At 63.3% G+C, this 22,171-nt stretch overlaps 2 protein-coding genes across 3 annotated transcripts; one reads left to right on the top strand and one right to left on the bottom strand.

Annotated features, from left to right (window-relative positions):
• The first annotated feature begins 1,540 nt into the window (after positions 1–1,540).
• ARRB1 (arrestin beta 1) lies at positions 1,541–21,214 on the top strand. Of its 2 annotated transcripts, XM_055803241.1 has the most exons (16): positions 1,543–1,794; positions 11,360–11,390; positions 12,356–12,416; positions 12,795–12,839; positions 13,475–13,671; positions 14,462–14,521; positions 14,641–14,708; positions 15,568–15,703; positions 15,789–15,873; positions 15,963–16,035; positions 16,541–16,678; positions 16,881–16,964; positions 17,354–17,377; positions 18,353–18,423; positions 18,726–18,777; positions 19,587–21,214. In XM_055803241.1, exons 1-16 carry the CDS (start codon positions 1,775–1,777, stop codon positions 19,696–19,698), a joined length of 1,257 nt encoding a protein of 418 aa, XP_055659216.1. In that variant the 5' UTR covers positions 1,543–1,774; the 3' UTR covers positions 19,699–21,214. The 2 variants fall into 2 exon arrangements, with proteins under 2 accessions (XP_055659217.1, XP_055659216.1); XM_055803242.1 differs by lacking the exons at positions 18,726–18,777; positions 19,587–21,214 and adding an exon at positions 18,582–18,703 and having other exon boundaries at positions 1,541–1,794.
• On the bottom strand, positions 1,971–11,351 carry LOC129784407 (uncharacterized). The gene is made up of 2 exons (XM_055803243.1): positions 10,746–11,351; positions 1,971–10,097 (listed from the first exon to the last, which is right to left on the bottom strand). The coding sequence occupies exon 2, from the start codon at positions 4,249–4,251 to the stop codon at positions 3,331–3,333; it is 921 nt and encodes a 306-aa protein (XP_055659218.1). The 5' UTR covers positions 4,252–10,097; positions 10,746–11,351; the 3' UTR covers positions 1,971–3,330.
• Positions 21,215–22,171: the final 957 nt, after the last annotated feature.

Raw genomic sequence — 22,171 nt, 5'->3', positions numbered from 1 at the left:
AGGGAAAGAGGCGCGGCCCGGGTCCCTGTCGGGGCGGGACCAACGGGGAGGGGGCGGGGCCCATGGGGAGGGGACGAGGAGGGTCACAATCTCTCCCCCCCCCCCCCCCCCGCCGAGACCCCCCGAAGCGCGGGGGCGGGAGTGCGCGTGGGGTGGGTGCGTGCCGCGTGCCCGTGGGGTGCGCGCGCCCAAAGGGGTTGGGGGTATGCGTGTGCACGCACCTCCCTTCGTGCGGGGGGGTGGGCAGGTGGGGGAGCGCGCGCCCCCGTGCACGCGGGGCGCTGCACTTCTCTGTGCGTGCATGCACCGGTGCACGCGGGGCTGGCACCTCCGTGTGTGTGCGTGAACCGGTGCAGGGGGGCGGACACGTGTGTATGTGTGCACGCGTGCACCTGTGCATGGGTGTGCATCAGCACATGCAGGGGTGCACCAGTGTGTGCTTGTGTGGGCGTATGCACAGTTGTACAGGGGAGGGTTGCATTTCTCGGTGTGCTTGTGCACCAGTGCACACAAGGCATGCACGCCTGCATTTGTGTGCATGCAGTGGGGGGTGCTGCTCCATGTGTGTGGGTGTGCACACCGGTGCACGTGCAGGGTGCACAGCTGTGAGTGCATGTGTGCACTGATGCATGTGGAGGGTTGCACTTCTCCGTGCATGCATGTGCACGCACTGGTGCATGTGGCGTGTGCACCTTCCTGTGTTTGTGCACCAGTTCATAGAGGCAGTTGCATACTCCATGCGTGTGTGGGCCCACCGGTGCACCCATGTCTGTGAGTGCACTGGTGCACGTGGGGGTTGCACTTCTGTGTGTGTGTGCACTGGTGCACACAGTGGGTGCACCTCTGCGAGTGTGCACACCGGTGCATGCAGTGTGTGTGTGTGTGTCACACTTCTCTGTGCGTGTGGTTGTGCACCGGCGCATGCCTGCGTGTGTGTGCGCGCTGCGAAGCAAGCACCCCCATGTGTCTTTATGCACGCACCAGTGCACACGGGGGTTGTGCACTCCATGCATGTCTGTGTGCACTGGTGCACGCAGGGGTTGCAGTCCTCTGAGTGCATGTGTGCCCCGCTGCACACCAGGCATGCACCTCTGCGTGTGTGTGTGTGCACCTCTGTGAGTGCGTGTGCGCACAGGTGCATGCGGAGTGTGTGTGTGTGTGTGTGTGTGTGTTGCACGTCTCCATGCATGTGTGCGCGCGCACCGGTGCACCTGCGTGCGCGCGGCGCCGGTGCACGTGCAGCCTGCACCTCCGTGTGCGTCCGTGCACCGGTGCACGCGGGACGTGAGCGTGTGCGCGCGGCCCGGCGCACGCGGGGCCGCCCCTCCCTCCTGGTGTGCATGTGCGCGTGCATGCACGGGGGGGCGCCCCTGCCCCTCGCACCCGCCCGCGCGGGGTGTGCGTGTGTCTGTGTGTGTGTGCGCGTGTGCGTGTGCGTGCGCCGCCGTCTCCCCGCGCGCGCGCAAGGCGGCGCACAAACCCACCCCCCCCGCCCCGGCCCCCCCCCGGCGTGTGGCCCCGCGCGTGCCACCGCCCCCCCGCCCCGGGGCCGCGCCGCTCGGGGGCGGGCGGAGGCGGCAGCGCCGCGGGGCTGCGCTCGGCAGCGCCCGCACCGGAGCCGCGCCGGGCTGGGCCGAGCCGGGCCGAGCCCCACCGAGCCGCGCCGAGCCCAGCGCCCGCCCCGCCGCCGCCTCTCCCCTCCACCATCCAGCCAGTAATTTTCCAAGCCCGGCCGGCGCTTCCCGGTTCAGCCGCCCTGAGGATCGGCGGGGCCATGGGAGACAAAGGCACCCGGTGAGTGGGCCCGGGGGTGCGGGGGGAGCCGGGCGGCCCGGGGCGGGGGGGGGGGGGGAATCCCGGGGCGGCGCTTGCTGCCCCGCGCTGAGCCGCAGGGTCGGGCCGGGGCTGCCGGGGGTCCCCGCCGGGCTCGCCCGCTGCGGGGGGCGACCTGGGGGCCGGCTTGGGCGGTGAGCGGCTCGAGGCCGGGGGGGACGCGGGGACCCTCGGCCGCCCCCGCCCCGCCGTGGTGCTGGCTGGGTGCTGGGCGCCGTTGTTGCTCTGCCCCGTCCGATTCGGAGCCTGGGTGGCTGTTGTTGGGTATTTTTTTTGGGGGGTGTCACCCCAATTGTTCCCACTCGTGGCTCGGGTGGGAGCAGGGAGCGACACCCAGGGGAGCCGGGTCCTGCGCCCCCCGCCCCGCGTTCGGCACGATGGGGGGGTGCTGGGGGACACGTGCCAGGCCTGCAGGTGGGGGGGGCCACGGTGGCCTGCGACACCTCGGTCCCCTGGGAGCCACCGCGATGGCTGCCACCCTTTGGGGACGCCCGTGGTGCTGAGGGGGTAAGGGGACCCTCCAGCCACCCTCCACGTCCCTGGGTGCGGAGCACGGCAGAGGTGGTTGGGGTGAATTCACAGACCTGCCGAGGTGTCCACCCTGGGGACGGGATTTGGGGATTTCGGGACCTTGGCGGGGAGTCCGGTGACCGCCACCAGCCCATGCGCGGGGGGTCTGGGGGTGTCTCCCGTGACAACCCCTCCCCTTGTGGCCAAGGGGTTCAGGCTCCGGCTCGGTGCCATTCCTCACCCGGATCCTTTTCTGACAGCTCTCCATCCCCTGGGCCTCCCCATCATTAATGTATTTTTTAGGAACAGGTGCTCAGGAGTGCTCCCGCTTGACCCCCAACACCGGTGCGCAGGTAGTGGGGGCGTTGCCCTCCCCTCAGCCCCCTCCCCCTCCCCCCCCCCTTCCCCAGCACCTGAGTGTCAGGACTTGGGGCTTTGGTGCAGCTAATGCCACCCCGCAGCCCACGGCAGGAGGGAAGGATGAGGGGGTCCTGCTTTGGCAGAACCTTCCAGAAATGCTGCAGTGTTTTGGGGTGGTGGGTTGGGATATGGGGGCTCTCGCAGAGCCCCCAGCATTGGGGGGGCGTCACTGCTGGGCAGGCTGCCTGGGTGTTGCTGCCCTGGCCACGGCCGACAGCATCTGCATCCCCCCAGCTCAGCATCCCTAATTGAGGACTGGCACGTCTGTCGCACCCCTGGAGCAGGCAAGCAGCACCCCCTCCCCCCCCGGAGTCAGGGGGAGGGAGCGAGCGTCGCTTTTGTAGTAGCAGGGTTGGAGCTGGAGCACCCTTTGAGTTTCCCCCCACTGGGTGCGATCCCTGGTATGCAGCCCGTTCGACCCTGGGAGATTTTTGGGTGCCCAGGGGAGCACGAGCAAGCGGCATTCCCATGGGCTGGCAGCAGCCGCGGGCAGGCGTGCAGGCAGGGGAGGCAGGAGCTGATCTCCCAGCCCACGCGGCGCTCCGGAGGGAGCTGGGTGGGGGGTAATTAGGCTGATAAATCCCCCCCGCCCCATCTCCCTTTCAGCTCCTGTTCGCAGCTCTGACCCCAAATCCACATGGATTCATCCCAAAGCTTCTGAAGGGGGTCAGGGGGTTCAGCTGCGGCAGCTGGTTTACCATCGGACACCCCAAAAAAAGCATCATTCCTGATGATTCCTCCAGTGCCAGCGTGGGGCCACCCCACTTTTCTTGGGGGGTCCCCACAGCCTCCCCTGTATGCCTCTGTGGTGCAGGGTTTTGGGGTCACCCAGCTCCCGGCGTGGCCCTGGGTGCTCCGTGGGTGAGGGTCGCATGCAGGTGCTGGCGAGCCCGGCATGCAGGGTGCAGGGGCTGTCCCCGCGTTCGGCGGGGGGCTGGGGGGCTCAGCCGGTGCCGCTCCGTGCGTCATCGTGCTGCCGTTCCCAGCCTCCTGCCGAGCCCCCTTCAAAGCCCCGCGGTGGGAAGAGCGGAGGAAGTGGCTCGGTGGAGTAAACAGGCGAGTTTGTGGCTGCTGGCAGTGCCGGGGAGCAGGCCAGCCCGGTGGCCGCCAAACATGCCGCCTCGATATTTGCAGCTTCTCCAAGAACACGCATCTCCCCCTCCCCAGCTCCTCCTGCCCAGCACCCAGGCAGGGTAGCTGCGGCCCCACGGGCACCTGCTGGCCTCCATGGGCCAGTCGGGTGCTCCGCTGGTGGCCCGTGGTTTGAGCTGCGGTGGAGGGTGGTTTCCCAGTTGTCAGCGGAGCCAAGGCTGGAGCTGGGGAAGCACTGCAGTGGTCCCAGTGTGGCAGTCCACCTCTGTTGGCACTGGGCACCCCTCTGCACCCTTCCCTGCACCCCGTGGTCCCATCCTGCCCCTCTGCCGCATCAAACCGCGCCAGGACCAATAGGTCCCCCGGGTTGCTTTGCAGTCCTGGCATCCTGTGCATCCCCCTGGATGAATGCGTAGGGTCTGGGAGCAGGACAGGGATCTCCGCTGGGAAGAGAAGGAGCCCTGGAAGGTGGCCCGGGAGGGGAGTCTCCTGCTTCCTGGATGTTGTTTGGAGAACAAACTCTGGTAGTAACAGCAGGATCCAGACACATCCCGGATCCCACAGCCAAGGCGTTTCCTTGCCAAGGAAGCCAGCAAAGCTCTGACCCAGCTGGGGGATGCTGCTGCTGAGCCTGGCAGGCGATGCGGCGGGATGCAGCGGGGATGCAGGATGCAGCCTTCAGCCCATGGGATGCTCAGGCTTTGGGATCGGCTGCTGGGGTGCTCGGTGCTCATCCCAGCACAGCTGGCACAGAGCCACTGGCCGCCGCCACGGGGTTGTGCTGGAGCGTGTGATGTGGTTGCTGGCGGCTCCGTTATCCCTGGAGATCCCTTCTAACGCGGCTCTGGCTAATTAGATCTGCCCGCTGGCCCCATTAGCGTGAGAGCCAGTGAAAACCCTGGCTCTTCCACCCAAGGTTCAAAGGCAATCGATGGCGTTGCCGTCAGACCCCGCTCTGATGCCCAGGGGAACCAAATCCTCGTAAATCTTCCGAACAGAGATCAAACGGCCCCCACTCAATTATCAGCCACCAAATAAAGCGATCATTAGTCCCGGACGTGTACCTAACGAGCTCATTAAGGTACCGGATGAGTGGCAGGGAGAGGGCAGGGTGGCCAGGAGAGCAGGATATGGCCTTGTGGCAGTGTGCCGGGGGCGCGGGGGGCACTGGGGCTGCCAGCCCGTGGCACGGGGCCCCCAGGCTTGGAGATCGCTGGTGGGCAGTGATGGTGGCAGCTTCCTGCCTCATGTCTCCAGCGTTTCGACACCAGGAAGGGCTGAGGGGGAGGGAAGGCTCCACGCTTCCTCCATCCCTCCCCCCGGATCCGGCAGTGGTGGCGGGCAAGGGTCCCCCCCGGCATCGAGCAGCTGCTGAGGTGCGAAAAGCCACTGTGTCCCAGCATGCCCCATCCCCGCTCCCATGGGTGCTTTTGGGCAGAGGTGGCCGTTGGGATGTGCATCTGTGGGGGTCTTTCTGGTAGGAGGGATGCAGCACCCGTAGCATGAGGTTACCCCAGGCTCCTGCACCCAGAGCGTGGGGCAGCGCGGGGCTCCTGCACCCACAGCGTGGGGCTGTGCGGGGCTCCTGCACCCACAGCATGAGGCTGTGCATGTCTCAGGCCCTATGGGGCTCCTGAACCCGTAATGTGGGGTTGTGTAGGAGCCCTGCACCCATAGCACAAGGCCAGCCCAGGCTCCTGCACTGTAGCACGGGGTTTTGCAGGGCTTCTGCACCCATTGTGTGGGGCCGTGCAGGTCTCGCTTGCAGTGGGGCTCGTGCACCCATGGCATGGGGACACCCCAGAGTCCTGCACCCACAGCCGGGGGGCTGTGTGGGGTTCCTGCCCCCGGCGTGGGGCCAGCGTGGATGGGTGCTGGCGGGGAGCGGTGAGTAATTGTTTCCTGCTCAGCACTTCTGCAGCGCCTGCCATCGATCTCGCCTTTGCTGGGGTTCATTAGTGGCTTCGTTTGTGTAATGAAGGTTGGGCAGGAGGCATCACTGCTGCACCCGCTCACAGCATCTCAGGGTGGGGGGGTCCTGGCAGCGGGACCAGCTGAGCCTCCATCCCTTGGCCATGTTTCCCAGGGCTTCCCGGCACGCTGGAACCTTCCTGGTGCGAGCCCTCCCCGGGGTCTCCCCTGGGTGCTGGTCCCTGGCGAGGGGATGGTGGGTGACAGGGAGGTGTCAGGCTGGCAGAGGATGCTCCCAACCTTGCTTTTATGTAATGTCTCATTAATTACCCAGAAGGATCCCCCTGTTAATTGCCCTGGGCTCTCAGGAGGGTGGCATCACCCCCTCCATCCCTGGCTCTTGAGACTGGATGCTCTGATCACCCCTTGGCCTTAAAAGCAATTAATGAATTGTGGGGAAGGGGAAGCACTGAGTAACAGCGCTGATGCCCTTGCCTGATGAGCCCAGGTCCTTTATTCCTCCCCTCTGCCCCCGCCCCCTCCCCATTTATTTAGTTGCAGCAGCGTTCCTGTTCAGGCTGGTTTTGCTGGTGCTGGTGCAGGATCCAGCCCTCACCCTGTGCACTGGGGATGGTGGTGCCAGCAAACCCTCACGCCGAGCATCCTGTTCATGGAAATGCTCATCCCACCTCGGCTGGGAACACTCAACCCCCAGCCCTTACCGAGGAGAGGCCACCCAGGAAGGGCTGGCGGGATGTTCCCAATGTTCCTGAGTGTTTATGTGCCTGGCAGAGGGTTTGTCAACAGCTCCTGTCATCTCCTGGGGCTCATGTGGGGCCAAGGGAGCAAGAGCGGCAGCGTGGGTTGGCCCCCATGCTCCCTCGGCAGCAGCCCGACGGCCGGGCCGGATCCTGCTGTGGTCCCCTGCCAGAGCTTGGCCAAGTTATGCTGGGCCCTGCGGCTCTGGAGGGGATGGCACAGGGGGACACGAGGATGCACAGACACAAAGATGCAGAGATGTGGGGACACAGGGACATGAGGATGTAGGGACACGGGGATGCAGGGATATGGCTACATGGGGATACATGGATGCAGGGAGACAGGGATGCAAGGACACAGGGATGTGGGTACACAGGGATGCAATGATATGGGGACACGGGTGCATGGATGGAGGGACACAGGGATGCAGAGATGTGGGGATGCAGGCACACAGGTATGTAGAGGTGTGGGGACACGGGTGCAGGGACACAGGTATGCAGAGATGTGGGGACACAGACATGCAGGGACATAGGGACACAGGGATGTGGAGATGTGGGGGTGCAGGGGCATGGATACAGAGATCCGGGGACATGGATGCAGGGACGCAGGGCTGTTGGGACACAGACATGACAATGCACTTGTACTGCCCCTCCCCACCATGGGCCCTGCCAAGAGCCCACCCTGGGGGGCCTGACCTCTTGCCAGTTTTCAATGCTGGGGTGTCCCTGGGCTCTCGGCTTTCCGGGGGTCATGGCCCGTGCCCCCCTCCAGGCAGGCAGTACCTCCCCACTCTTTCTGCAGGTGCATGAGGGCCAGGCTCATGGGGAAACCGAGGCACAACAAGGTCCGGGGGGGAGGGTGCTGCACAGTGTAAAAGCATCCTCGTGCTTCTGGGGTGGGTGGTGCCAGGGGTTCGCTGGAGCAGCTCAGCACTCGGCCTTCCTCCAGCCTTGGCTGAGCCCCCTGCCCAGCCCCCTGCCCTCTTCCTCCTGCCTGGGCTTCTCTGGCATGAGAGCTGCTGCCGGCGGTGGCTGAGCTGGAAGCGGATGAAGGAAGGGCCCTTTCCCGGCATTGCCAGGCGTTGTCACTCAGCAGGAATGCTGAATTTCAGCAATCCCCTTTTTTCTACCCTTTTCCCAGTTGCTGAGTCTTCCGCAGAGGAAATCTCCATGCTGAGCCCCTTCTCTGTCAGGACTGGGGAGAGTGGCTCCGTTCCTGGGAATCCCAGCCGCTTCCTGGAATCTCGCTGGGATTTCAGGGGTGGTGAAAATTGGCTTCCTGAAGGAGCAACACCGCTTCCTCCTGCCTGCACGGTGGGGCTGCATCCTGCTCCCGGCTGGCCGCATGCGCCGCAGAGCCCGAGCGGTGCCATGTGGGTGCTCCGGTCCCTGAGGACCTCGTGGTGATGCCTGCTGGGTGACATGGCATGATGGGAGCCGGGGGGGATGGATGTCCCCGGTAGCCCAGGGCCATACTATGTTGAGCACCAGCGCTTTCCTGGGCCAGTGAGGCTGGTGCTGGGGCTTGCTGGCACCCTTGGCACTGCTGTCCCTCCTGCGTGGACCAACGTGTGGGCGCGGGGCTGAGGGTCACCCTGGCACGTGGACATGGGGATGAAGGCCACCCCAGCCTGGGAGTGAGGGTCACCCTGGCATGCAGGGATGGGGGTGAACAGTGCAGCACCTGGGCATGGTTTGAGGATCACCCTGGCATGCCGGCAGAGGGGTGAGGGTCACCCTGGCATGTGGGCACAGGGACCAGGGGCACCCAGCACGCACGGCAGGTTTGTGGATACCCCTGTCGAGGCTCTGCTGGGTGCAGGGACTGTGCTGCTGGCACTTGGATGTGCGAGGACCCTCCCCAGTGTGTCACCACGCATCCCCCAGCACGGTGCTTGCAGCTGACCGGTGCATCCCACCCCATCGCCAGGGCTGTGCTCACCCCCGGCCGGGCACTGCACCTCGGGCTTGTCCCAAGCTGCCGCCGGCTCTTTTCCTCCCCTGCTTGTGCCACGCAAACCCAGTGGCTGCTGCTGCCCCTCAGCAGGACACAGTGGGATGCCAGCGGCTCGGCTTGGTCCTGGGGTGAGGGTCCATCCCAGCAGTGCCTGGAGGAGCCCCCACCCCGAAATACCCCCTGGTATTTTGGCAAAGCCGAGCAGCTGCCCTGGGAATTGTTTTTCCCAGCCTTGAACCGCAGCTGCTAATCTTCCCGGATGGCTTTAATGGAATTTAAAGGCGAGGAGGGATTATCCGAGGAGAACCCATTATGGGTGGCTTCACGCCAGGGCACGCTCCGAACAGCTTCTGAAATGGGGCAGTGCTGGGTGAGGGAGCCCTGCCTGCCCCTGCCAGACTGGGGATGCTCCGGCTTCCCCAGCACCTACAACACCGCGGTGGCATGCGGGACCCCCATCCTTCCCCCGCAGCTCCGTGGGGTCTTGCAGAGGGATTTTGGGGGGTGCCTGGGGGCTGTTCCCACAGCGCAGGGCATCCCCTGGGATGGAGGATGGGTGGAAAGCCCTGGGGACAGGGGCACCCCACTCTCTCCTCGCCTGTCCAGTGGCTTTGGGATCCAGCCACGTCCCGTGGGGCAGAGGTGACAGTGGGGACCATAACCCCACAGCCACAGTGGATGCAAACACACTGGGATGGGGGCTCATCCCTCGGGGTGCCCCCGTCCTCGGTGATGTGTCCCATGCTGCAGCCAGCTCCCCAGGCCACCCACAGGGCTTGTCCCTGGCCCCGGGGAAGCTGCTGTGCCATGATGCTGCAACCTCATCCCAGCCTCCTTTTTAATATCTGTGTGTGCAGTGGAAACCTTATTTTTAATTTACTTTCAAGTGATTAGAAACAAATTAAATCCCAGAACTGAGACGAAGGTGCTGGAAGGCAGCTGGGATGCTGCTCTGCAGGCTTTGGGCTGCTGCCCATCGTGGTGATGTCTGGGCGCCTTCCCCATGCGGTGTGCTGTGCCTGCTTCCTGACGCCTTGTGTTTTCCAGAGCAGGGCGCTGGCAGTGCCTGTGGCTGCTGGTTCACCCAGATGCCAAGGGCTGGGTGGACCCTGGTACCCAACAGGGCTGTGCTGGTGGGTGCTTCTTCCCCCTGGGACCCTTCCCTGCACCGCTTGGCTTGGGCTGGAGAAATGTCCTCCGTCACCTGGGGTGGGCTGGGCAGCTCTGCGTGCAAGGGGAGCTGTGAGCGGGGTGCTGTGGTGCTTGCTGGGTGCGGCCCCTCTGCCGTGCTGTTCCCTGGCTGGCAGAAAGCCTGGCTTCACGCAGCAGGGCCTCTGCATGGCACCTTGCACTGCTCCTGGCACAGCAGGGCCTTTGCTCAGCGCCTCACACTGCATCTGACATGGCAGGGCCTTTGCTGCTGCCTTGCACACCACCTTGCACAGCAGGGCCTGTGCACAACATCTTGCATGGCACCTTGCACGGCATCTTGCACAGCATCTTGCATGACACCTTGCTTAGCACCTTGCCCAGCAGGGCCTGTCCATGGCATCTTGCACAGCACCTCATGCTGCACCTTGCGCGACACTTTGTACAGCAGAGCCTTTGCACACCATCTTGCATGGCACCTTGCACTGCTCCTTGCATGGCACCCTGTGCTGCCCCTTGCACTGCCCCTTGCATGGCACCTTGCACTGCTCCTTGCACTGCCCCTTGCACAGCACCTTGCACTGCCCCTTGCATGGCACCTTGCACTGCTCCTTGCACTGCCCCTTGCACAGCACCTTGCACTGCCTCTTGCACTGCTCCTTGCACTAACCCTTGCACGGCCCCTTGCACTGCCTCTTGCACAGCACCTTGCACTGCTCCTTGCACTGCCCCTTGCACAGCACCTTGCACTGCTCCTTGCACTGCCCCTTGCACAGCACCTTGCACTGCCTCTTGCACAGCACCTTGCACTGCTCCTTGCACTGCCCCTTGCACAGCACCTTGCACTGCTCCTTGCACAGCACTTTGCACTACCCCTTGCACGGCCCCTTGCACTGCCTCTTGCACGGCACCTTGCACTGCTCCTTGCACTGCCCCTTGCACAGCACCTTGCACTGCTCCTTGCACAGCACCTTGCACTACCCCTTGCACGGCCCCTTGCACTGCCTCTTGCACAGCACCTTGCACTGCTCCTTGCACTGCCCCTTGCACAGCACCTTGCACTGCTCCTTGCACTGCCCCTTGCACAGCACCTTGCACTGCCTCTTGCACAGCACCTTGCACTGCCCCTTGCACTGCCCCTTGCACTGCCCCTTGCACTGCCCCTTGCACTGCCCCTTGCACTGCCCCTTGCACAGCACCTTGCACTGCTCCTTGCGCAGCACCTTGCCCAGCAGCAGAGCTGGGTTGTCCTGTCTTGCTCAGGGCAGACGCATGCAGGGACCCCCCCGAAGCATGAGCCCCATGGGGCAGGGGGCTGCTGGGACACCCCACTTGTTGCAGACAAGGGGCCAAACCCCTCCCTGGTGTAACTGCACTGCAGGAAGGTGTCGGGCCCTACCTCCATGCCAGCACCAGCGTGCCGCTCGGGTGGTAAACTGAGGCACGGGGGTGGGGCTGGCTGCTGTCGTATGGCCTATGGGGTGGGGGGGTGAATGGCCAGCCCCCCCTCCCGCCCCGGGCCATACGGGGGCAGGACTGGGCTCTGCATGCCCCCATATGGTATATAGGGTCAGGTACTGCCAGTCTGCCCCACAGCACCGTGTAGGGCTGGGCATTGTGGGTGCTGTGTGGTACAGGGTCAGGTACCGCCCCGCTGTGATGCAGCTGCATCCCGCAGCACCCATGGGTGCCCCAGCCGCTAACGACCCCCCCCTTTTGTCTTTTGCAGGGTGTTTAAGAAAGCCAGTCCCAACGGGAAGGTAAGTGGGGGGCCAGCAGCTGCCCAGGGAGATGGGGGGGATGCGGGGGTAGCCGGTGCTTCCCAGGGTGTCCCCCCTTCCCGAATCCTGCAAGCACAGCCAGGAGCGAGGCGCAGACCCCAGAGATGCCCTGCAAGCTGCTGGCTGCCAGAGCATCCTGCTGCGCCAGCAGGGAGGGAAACTGAGGCACAGCAGGGTTGGGGGGGGCTTGCCCAAGGTCAGGGGGTGAGCAGGTGGGTGCTGGGGGCAGGCAGCCCTGCCCGTGGGATTTCTGTGGGTCTGGCAGCATGGGCTGGTGCCTCTAAGTGCCGGCGTGGCAGCTGCTGGCTCCTGCCTGCCCTGCGCTGGAGGGAAAAGCTTATTTATCCAGTCACCTGCTGGGTGAGGCTGGGGTCGGAGCTAACTGGCTCCAGCTGGGATCCGGCTGGGATCGCTGGGGCTGCGTGGTGGGAGGCAAGTCGGATTTGGTGCCAGGGATGCTGAGCTGGCGAGCCGGGGACTGTCCGAGCCGGTGGCAGCATGCACCAGCACCAGGGCTTGGTCCCAGCTTGGAGCTGACGTCCCTCTTCGTCATTCCCATGTTCCCTGAGGAGCATGCTCCTGCTAACCCTTGGGTGATGTGTCTGTGCCCCGTGCCTCAGTTTCCCCATCAGGAGAGAGCTGGGGGGGTGATGCTGTGGGGCTCAGCCCTGCCCCACTGGCAAGACCCCCGGGGACAAGCCCATGGGGTCCCAGCTGGGGCTTGTCCTGAACCCAGATGTCCCCAGATGCCAACTGCCTCCAGGTCTGGGGACATCTGGAGGGGTTCCTGGGGCCGGAGCTGGGACAGAGGGGCGGCTGGCTTTTGGGTGCCACAGGGACGGGGTGACATGTGGTGATGGACCCCCAGTGGGTGGTGACCACACCCCAGGACATCCCCGGAGCTGTGCTGGCACGCATCCCTGACCCCGCCATCCCTCCCGCAGCTCACCGTCTACCTGGGGAAGAGGGATTTCGTGGATCACATTGATGTGGTGGACCCCGTGGGTACGTGGAGCCGGGGCAAGGTTGGGGGGACACACCGGGGTGGGCTGGGCTTGCTTGAGTGGGATGTCCCCCCTCAACCCTGCCTGCACATCCCCTCCCAACCGTGCCTCCATGGACCCCCAACCCTGCCTGCACGTCCCCCCACTGCCTGCATCTCCCCCCTGTCACCTGCATGTCACCCTCCCAGCCTGCACATCCCCACTTGACCCTGCCTGCCTGCCCCCCACAACCCTGCCTGCAACCCCCTCCCCAACCCTGCTGCCACATCCCCCCGACGCTGCCTGCACAGCCCCCTGGCCCTGCCAGTGTGCCCCCAGCCCTGCCGTGTCCCCCCGTCCCCGTGGGGGTGTCCCCTGACGCTGCGGTGCTCCCTTGCAGACGGCGTGGTGCTGGTGGATCCTGAGTACCTGAAGGAGAGAAAAGGTAAGGGCTTCCCGCAGGGTCCCTCCTGCCCGGGGCCGTGGAGCTGGCACCGCCACGGGGGGTGGCCGGTGTCCCCTCGCAGTCCTGCCCTGGCTGTGGGGTCTCTGGGCCCCCAGGTGACGTTTTCCAGCCCCGTCCCCACAGTGGGTGGCCTGTCCTGCAGAGGATAGGGGTCCTGTGGTGGGCACCCCAAGGCACATCTGGCTGGTCCCTGGGTTGCGGCCTCATCTCCCCACCATGGCACCTCCTGGGAGCCACCACCCAGTGCTGCTGGGACTGGGATAAGCCATGATGCCACCATGCTGTGTCGGCACCACATCATGACACCACCACACGATGATGTCACCACACCATGATGCCACCATACCATGAGGCTACCACACCATGATGTCACTGCCATGTCACCACGCCATGATGCTACCACACCATGATGCCACCACACCGTGATGTCAGCACACCATACCACCATGTCACCAAATCGTGATGCCACCACACCATGATGCCACTACACCATACACCGTGCCATGATGGCACCACACCGTGATGGCACCACACCATGATGTCACCACGCTTTGATGCCGCTACACCATGATGTCAACACGCCACCAACCTCCACCCTTTGTCACCCTCTGCAGTCTTTGTGACGTTGACCTGCGCCTTCCGCTATGGCCGTGAGGACCTGGATGTGCTGGGGCTGACTTTCCGCAAGGACCTCTTCGTGGCCAACGCCCAGGCCTTCCCCCCGGTCCCAGAGGAGAAGAAGCCCCTGACGCGGCTGCAGGAGCGGCTGATCAAGAAGCTGGGCGAGCACGCCTACCCCTTCACCTTCGAGGTAGGGCGGCCGCGGGTGGCACTGCTCCTGGGTGCTCTTCCCTTACTGCTGGAGGGGATGGTGACGCCCCCTCCCCTGCAGATGCTGGGGTCCCTTCTGGCCCCGTGGGGTCCTGGGCGGGGTGAGATGCTGCCACCTGTGATGAAGATGCAGGGGTTTTAGTAGATCTTCAAACTTGGGGAACAAAAAGCAGCTGCCAGTGGGGAAACTGAGGCACGGGGTGCATGGCGGCACAGGGGCCCATGCCCCGAGTGTGACTGGGGTAGCGACACCGTCCTCAGGTGCTCCCCCAAAGTGAAGCAGAGCCTGGGTGGGGAATGGGGTGGGGGTTGACCCTCACTTTGTGTACCTGCACCCCCAGTTTCCCCAGTGCAGCTTTGGCAATGGCAGCCCCCCCGCCGGAGCGAGCCAGGGGGACCTGGTGGCATTTCCCAGGCTTGAGCCATCGGCTCAGCCCTGCGGGCTTGGCCAGAGCCCTGACCCCCTGCGGAACAAGCTTAATTCCTCCAAATCCCCCAGATTAACGAAAAAAAAACCCAAACCAAACCCCCAAATAATGTATTTTTGGTAACACTTTGGGGGGTGGGTTGGGAGAGGCGAGCGGCTGTCCAGGGTGGGTGCAGAGCGGGACTTGAGCTGAAGTGGGGCCAGGAGGGAAAGGGCACCGCGCAATTGGGAAATGCAATTAGGGAAATGAAGAAACCATTCCTCATTGTCCTCCCCCGCCGTGGGAAGGAAGGGGGAGTGCTGGTGGCACCAGGAAATGTCCTAACCCCCCTTTCCCTTTCAGATCCCCCCCAACCTGCCTTGCTCCGTCACACTGCAGCCGGGTCCGGAGGACACGGGGAAGGTAAGGTCCACCCGTCCCTGCGCCACTGAGCCCTGGAGACTGGCCCTTGGTTGGGGTCATCACTTGGTAGGGTGCTGTGGCGTTTCCCTGCCTTCTTCTCTGCCCCCTCCTGGTTTCAGGCATGTGGTGTGGACTATGAGGTCAAAGCTTTCTGTGCAGAGAACCTGGAGGAGAAAATCCACAAGAGGTGAGCAGAGACGATCCGTCCAGCCTGGGTGGGAGCAGCATCCTCAGGGTGCTGGCAGGGGCTGTGACGTGGCAATGGGGAAGGGGCACCCCAGTTTGCTACCCACAGTGGGGGAGGTGGGGATGGGATGGAGACATCCAGGAAGGGGTTGGAAGGGAGATGTCCTCCAGGATGGGGCTGGGATGAAGATGTCCTCCAGGATGGGACTGAGATGGAGATGAACTCCAGGCTGGGGTAGGGACAGAAATGTCTGCTGTGCTGGGTCTGTAGTTGGGATGATGTCTTCTAGGCTGGGGCTGGAATGGAGATGTCTCCCATGATGGGGCTGGGACAGAGATGTTTGCTAGGCTGAGGCTGGACTGCAAATGATGATGTTCACCAGGATGGAGCTGGGACAGCGATGTTGTCCAGGCTGGGGCTGGGATGGAGATTTCTCCAGACTGGGGCTGGGATAAAGATGTCCTCCAGGCTGGGGCAGGGATGGAGATGATCTCCAGGACAGAGGTCTTCCCTGGGCTGGAACTGGGGTGAAGACGCTTCCCAGGGTAGGGATGGGTCAGAGATGATCTTGGGGGTGGGATGGAGATACCCACCACTGTGCTGCAAGCCAGGAGCCCAGCGCTGCCATGGCATGGGGCCACACAGGCAGCTTGGTTCGTCCGTGGGGCTTCCCCCCCTTGCAGGCCAGGTGAGCTGGGCATCCGGCCGAGACCTCCCACGGCATCCTTCTCCTGACCCAGCAGACCAGAAGAAAAGAGGGATTTGACCCAAAATGGGCCAAGAAAGAGGGCAGGCTGCGGGCAGAGCTGCCTCCAGGCAGCCGGGCACTTGGGTTCTCCTCTTGCCGTCTCCCCTCCAGGAACTCGGTGCGCCTGGTGATCCGTAAGGTCCAGTACGCACCAGAGCGGCCTGGCCCACAGCCCATGGCGGAGACCACCCGGCAGTTCCTCATGTCGGACAAACCGCTGCACCTCGAGGCATCCCTGGACAAGGAGGTGGGTGGGTGGGGAGGGGACACTGGCTGGGTGACCCTGGGGAGGATGGGGACTTCACTGTCCCCCTTCCTTTGCTCCCTCGCAGATCTACTACCATGGAGAGCCGATCAGCGTCAACGTCCATGTCACCAACAACACCAGCAAGACGGTAAAGAAGATCAAGATCTCAGGTGAGGAGCATGGCTTCGCCACCCTCAGCTGCTGTCCCCGTCCGTGCGGGGGCCCTCCCCGACACCCATGTCTCCATCTCTCGCCCCAGTGCGCCAGTACGCCGACATCTGCCTCTTCAACACTGCCCAGTACAAGTGCCCGGTGGCCGTGGAGGACGCTGAGTGAGTACCAGCTCCTCGGGGACATTGTGAGGGGTTCTGGGGACTTTGGAGGAGGCTTGGAGATCTCCTGCCCTGATGCAGCACCAGTGGGATGCTGCATTCAGTGAACAGGTCCTGGTGGGAGGAGTGGGGAGATGGAGGCCCTTTTTTTGATGGCACCCTGGGAGATGTTACCCTCTGCGTCCTGCCAGCTGAAGGTGAACTCCAGGCTGGGGCAGGGACAAAGGTGGCTGCTGCACTGGGTCTGGAGTTGGGATGGAGATGTTCTCCAGGCTGAGATGGAGATGTCTGGGCTGGGCCTGAAGTTGGGATGGAGATGTCCTCCAGACTGGGCCTGGGAAGGAGATGTCCTCTAGGCTGAGGCTGGGATGGAGATGTTCTCCAAACTGGGCCTGGCACAGAGATGTTCCCCCAGGCTGGGATGGAGATGTCTAGAGTAGCCCGTGGGGTTATTAGAGCTGGGTGGGGAGCTGGGGCTCTGGCTGATGCTGGCTGTCATCCCTAGTGACATGGTGGCCCCGAGCTCGACGTTCTGCAAAGTCTACACCCTGACCCCCTTCCTCGCCAACAACCGGGAGAAGCGAGGGCTGGCACTGGATGGCAAGCTCAAGCACGAGGACACCAACCTGGCATCCAGCACGCTGTGAGCCCCTCCAGCCACCCCTGGGGCACCTGCTCCGTCAGCACGGGGGGCGGGGAAGGTCTGAGCCCTGGTGGGCATCCAGCTGCTGCTCCAGGGGTGATGCTTGGGTTGGGGAAGACCCCTGTGGGCAGGCCTTCAAGAGGATGGGGTGCTGGTCCCCATGGACATCCTCACAGTGATTGCCACCTGCCCCTTCCTCCAGGTTAAGAGATGGAGCCAACAAGGAGATCCTGGGCATTATCGTCTCCTACAAGGTGAAGGTGAAGCTGGTGGTGTCACGAGGAGGGTGAGTGTTGGGGACCCTCTTCCCCACGCTGCACCCCCTCTCTTCCTTTGCTTTCCTTTGGGCTTGGGTCTGGCCTCGGTGTGTCCTCCCCAGGATGCTGCCCAGTTCCCAGGGCAGGATGGTGAAGCTGTGGCAGAGCCCAGCTCTGGGTGAGGTGGCCCTTTCTGGGGACACCGGTGTGGCCACTGCTGGGGGGGTCATTAATTCATACAACAACCCTGCTTCCCCCTGCTCTGTGCTGCGGCACCTTTTGCAGGATGGGGCCCATCCCCCTCACAGACCTGCCCTGGCACTCAGCAGCGTGGGGGGGACACAAGGTTTGGAGGGGGGTGGGTCACACACCCTCGGGGGACGGTGACTAATGTGTTGTCTCCTTCGACCCATGCCAGCCTGCTGGGAGACCTCGCCTCCAGGTAATGCCAGTACCGCCCCCACCTCCGAAGACCCCCAAATCACTGCCACAGCTCCCCACTGCACCCTCCAGCGCCTCAGCCCCCTCTGCTGCCACCCTGACCATGTATTTGTCCTTGGGATGCTGCTGCTGTTGGGGTCACCGGCTCAGCCGAAGCCCAGGGCCGGGCAGCTGGCAGAGATGGGATGGGGTGGTGGGATGGGGGTGCCGGTGGGGGTCGGACCCTGCATCCGCCCCTCGTGCCAGAGCAGCAGGGCGGGTGGGAGAAGGGCCCACGGGTGCTGCTGGGGGCAGCGAGCAGAGCCTGGAGGTGGCTCCTTAGGGCTGAGCATCTCCAGCCGTGAGGATAAGAGTCTCCGGGGTTCTCCCAGTCTCTCCTCACATCGCCCCCCCTCCTGCGGGGTGTCACGGGGGGACACGCCACGCGCTCCCCCGCCTGCTGCACCACGCTTGCGGGTGGAAGAGGCAGAGCTGTGTCCTGCCCAGTCCCCGGAGGAGCTCGGGGCTGTGTTGGGGCTGTCCCACCCTGCCGTCCCTGTGCCCGCTGAGCACCGGGAAACTCGGCGTGCTTCCTCCATCCCTTCCCGCCATGCCGACGGTGCCCAGACCCTGCTGCCGTTCATGTGGCGCTGCCGGCACGCAGCCTTATCCCAGGGGATTTGGATGCCCGGCTGCTGCTAAGCTGCTAAAAGGCAGATTTTTGCTGCGCTGATCTCCTCCCTCGTGCCCTCTGGCCGGCCCTGCAGCCCGGGGGGCTTTGTGCTGATCCCAAAGCGCAGGGTCAAGCTCGAGCAAGAAGCGCGATAGCTGCAAAGAGGCTCCACGAAGGATAATACAGTTTTTTTCTCGGCTTTGTGGTCTCTCTGGCAGCTGAAATGTGGGATGTTGTTCTGCCCCCCCCACCCCTCCCCAAAGTTCCCTCGTTCTGCCTGCAAAGCGCAGGCAGCCTTGTGCTTTACCCCAGCCTCTCTTGCAGCGATGTTGCAGTGGAGCTGCCCTTCACGCTGATGCATCCAAAACCTAAGGAGGAACCGGCACACCGGGACGGTGAGTGTCCAGCCCCGGGTGTGGGGCAGCACCCCCGTGGGGTGGGGGGTGGGAGCGGGCAGAGGGGTCAGCCCGCTCCTCTGTCTGTGCCAGAGAGGCTGCGCGGTGCCTGATGGAGGTTTTCGGCTCCCGTCAAGCCCATGGCAACCCGTTCACAGGGCAGCATGGCTAAAACCATGGGGGTGCCCCCATCACCCCCCTGCAGCCACACTCTGGGAGGGGTCGCACCCACCCGGTGGGACGGCAGTGACGACCCCGGTGTCTGCGGTGACTAATCCTGTGCCATACTTCCCTCTGTTCAGTTCCAGAGAACGAAGCACCCATAGATACAAATCTGATAGAGCTTGACACAAAGTAAGAGACAAAAAGAAACCCCCGCTCCCCCTCCTCGGGGTCTGTGTGGGAATGCGAAGTGTTTCCAGAGGTTGCATGGCACCCCCCCTAACCCACTAATGCCTGCTGTGCCGTGCCGTACCGTGGGATCGGCACGCCGTGACTAACCCCACGCACGTAACCTGTAACGCATGCCCTGCCCGTCTCTCTTCTCTCCTCCCTCGCCATCTCCCTGCACGGCTTTCCAAAAAACAGGAGAAACCGCAGTAAGAAAGCGCCCGCCGGGGTCGTGCATCGGAGGGGTGGGGGTGTCCCTGCGGAGTCCCCGGGGCTGGTGATGCCGCGGTCATGTTGCACTGCCTGGGTTAATCCCCAGCTCCGTGTTTGTGCTGGAATAAGTGGGTTTGGGAGGTTTTGCAGCATTCCACCAACCCAGCCGCTCCCCGAGGAGCAGGGGGAATGGCGTGGACAGCCCCAGTGATGCCGATGCAGAGCTCTGGGGCTGCGCATCACTCCTGGGCTGCTCAGCTGGCTCACTGAGCAAGCGCTGAGGCATCCACCCCTCTGGGGGCTTTTTTTTTGGGGGGGTGGGTGGAGGGCAAGCATTGGTAAAGCTTTGAAAAATGAGGCTGTTTGCTGAAGGATGGGGTTTTAAGAGAGAGCCCCCCGAGCTGCTGAGATGCCGCAGCACAGGTTGAGCATGTGGGAGCACACCTGCCTTCGCCGTGCGAGCCAGGGCAGCTTTGCAGTGGGTGCCCCCAAATCCCAGGCTCGCCACACACCCTGTTGTCCCCCCCCAGTAAAGCCCCTCTCCCTTCTGTCTCCGCTAGTGACGACGACATTGTGTTCGAAGACTTTGCCCGCCAGCGACTCAAGGGCATGAAGGATGACAAAGAGGACGAGGAGGAGCGGACAAACTCCCCGCAGCTCAACGACAGATAAGCGAGCCCCCCGCAGCTCGCCTGGCCGGCCTGCGCCAGTAACACCCGTGCATTAGGCTTCTTCTCTTTTGTATAATTAATTAATTTTGTTTTCTACCTGTACCGGGAGCCTATGGATCGCCCGATGGCGACAGCAATTATAATCTTCCAGCTGTGCCGTGTTGTCACTCTTCATCCAGCTGCCAGAGCTGCTGTTTCCCATGCAGGGCACGGCCAGAGGGGTGCTGGAGGCAGAGGGGTCTGGGGGGGTCACAGCACCCCTTGCCTTAGCCCCCCCCTTCCCGTCCAACCCACTGCCCCTTCCCCGCTGTGCTCAGAGCCCTTTCCTATGAGCTGCCTCTTTTATGCGTTTTATATTAAGTCCGGTCTCTACACCAGTTTGCTACGGGGGGTGGGTGGGAGGGGGTGCAGCAGAATGGGGGGTGGGTGGGGTCTTTTCTAGGCAGCCTGCTCGTAGGAAAGGGCACCCGCACACCTTGGATGTCCCCTCCTGTCTGGCCCTGCCGCATGCGTTCCCTGCCCGGGATGCACGAGCCTGGCGTTGACCCTTGGACCCTGCCTGAGACCGAAGCCCAACTGCTCCCCAGTAAAGGCTCAAGCCGGCACCGGGGTTTTGGAGCTGGCAAAGCTGGGTGGGCATCGCTCCCCCTGCTCTTCCCCCCACCCCCAATCCACCTGAGCAGCCGACCCCGGGGATTTATCCTTCAGTTGCACCGATTTTTACACCAATAGAGCCTCCCTGGAGGGAAGGAGCTCCGAGCTATGAGTTGCTGGGGCCAGGTAAGGCCAGCAGACTTGGAGCTGGCACACAGGGACAGGGCTGGCAGCAGGGGCATGCGGGCCCCCGCCATCGGTCTGTGCCATCTGCTCTGGGAGAGGCTGCGAATGCCTTTTCTCAGCCACAGCAGGGTCATGGTGTAAGCCTTGTTCCCATTGGCGTTACACCAAGGATGCTTTGCCCCCCTGCCTGCAACCCCAAGCTGCAAAGCTCCCCTGGTTGATGTTTTCCCCTTATCTGTGCCTGCATGGGGGTCAAGCACCTATTTGGGGATCGGGAGGGAAGGGGAGCACAGCGTTTGCTGCCCTAACCAGTGTTTCACCAGATGCTTGTGCCTCCCGACGGCGGTGCTGGTCCTGGGGCTCCCTTGCTGGGTGCCTGGGTCCCATCCCACCCCACTGGGGTCTGCTGGGGTCTCCCACCACCGATCGAAAGGCCCTTCTCACTATTTATTGTGCTGTTGCGGTCAGCATCATCATCTGAGAGCAACCCATGGGGATAGCTCCGTCCTTCCCTGGCCGGGGGAGCACAGAGCTGAGCCCCTCACCCCGTTACTTTTGGGTAAAGCTGATGGGCAGAGTGGTACCTTTTTTTTTTTTTGTAAAAGTGGTTACTTTGTACTGTTCATTGATACCTGCTTCTTTGGTTTCTCCACCATATCTGTGATGTTTCTGTGTTCTGTCAAATAAATTATTCTAGTTTATTAAACTCAGAAAAAAAGAATAAATCATAAAATACAGTCCCAGCACCTGGACACTTCTGTTGGCTCAGGACAGGGGCTAGGGTCTAATACAAGGAGGCACCCGTTCAGGGTGCTGGGGGATGGGTGGAGGCTCTTGATCCCCCCCTCTGCTGCTGTGTCTCACCCCAGCAAGTCAAATGCAAACGCAGAGAGCAGGTTTCCTTGTCACGGCATCGAATAATCCTGCTGTTCCTGTCCTCAGTTGCACGTTTCCCCGCTAGCAAATTAATTAATTTGTGTATTAGCATGGACATGAGCTTTAGCTGCAGCCCGTCTTCAGCCCTGGTGTTTCCAGCATCCCTGCCTGGGCTTTGGGGCTCTGGCTGCCTCAGCTCCCCCCCAGCCCCAGCCCCCCCCCCTCCCCCATCACCTGCCTGCAGGAGACTTTGGCCACCGCGGCTCCCTGCTCCCTGGGGCATGCCCTGGCTTCCAAGGTCACGCAGATATGGTGGGTAAACGCCAGCCTGGCTCCTGCCCTCGGCTCATACCAGATGTCCACGTGTGTGTGCACGTGTGCGCGGTCTGCAAGGTTTGGGCTGTAGCAGAACCTGCACAAATCGATGCTAAAACTACCACCGGGCTGGCACCATGCTGTGTCCTGCACAGGGGGAGCACAGGAGAGCTGCCTGCCCAGGCACGACCCCCACAGTTTCCACCACCCCAGCACCCTGGTTGCTCTTAGCCAACACCTGAAACCTTGGTGGGTTGGGTGTGAAATGACTAATGCAGCTTCAGCCTGCCCTGCCTGGGCACTCTGCCAGCAGAGAGAGACATCCAGGGCAAGGCACCGAACCAACACGTCGCTCTCACGGCGGGCTATACCCTGCCCCCGAAATGCCGGTGGCTTTCCATCAGCTGAGACACCGTCCTAGCAGACCAGCACAGATGGACACGCAGCCACTGCAGCGGATCCCGCTCCTCCTGCCAAGGACCAGGGTGAGCAGCAGCACCTGC

Source organism: Falco peregrinus, chromosome 4, assembly GCF_023634155.1.
Source record: "Falco peregrinus isolate bFalPer1 chromosome 4, bFalPer1.pri, whole genome shotgun sequence".
Lineage (NCBI taxonomy): Eukaryota > Metazoa > Chordata > Aves > Falconiformes > Falconidae > Falco > Falco peregrinus.
This window is presented reverse-complemented; position numbering and strand designations above follow the sequence as displayed.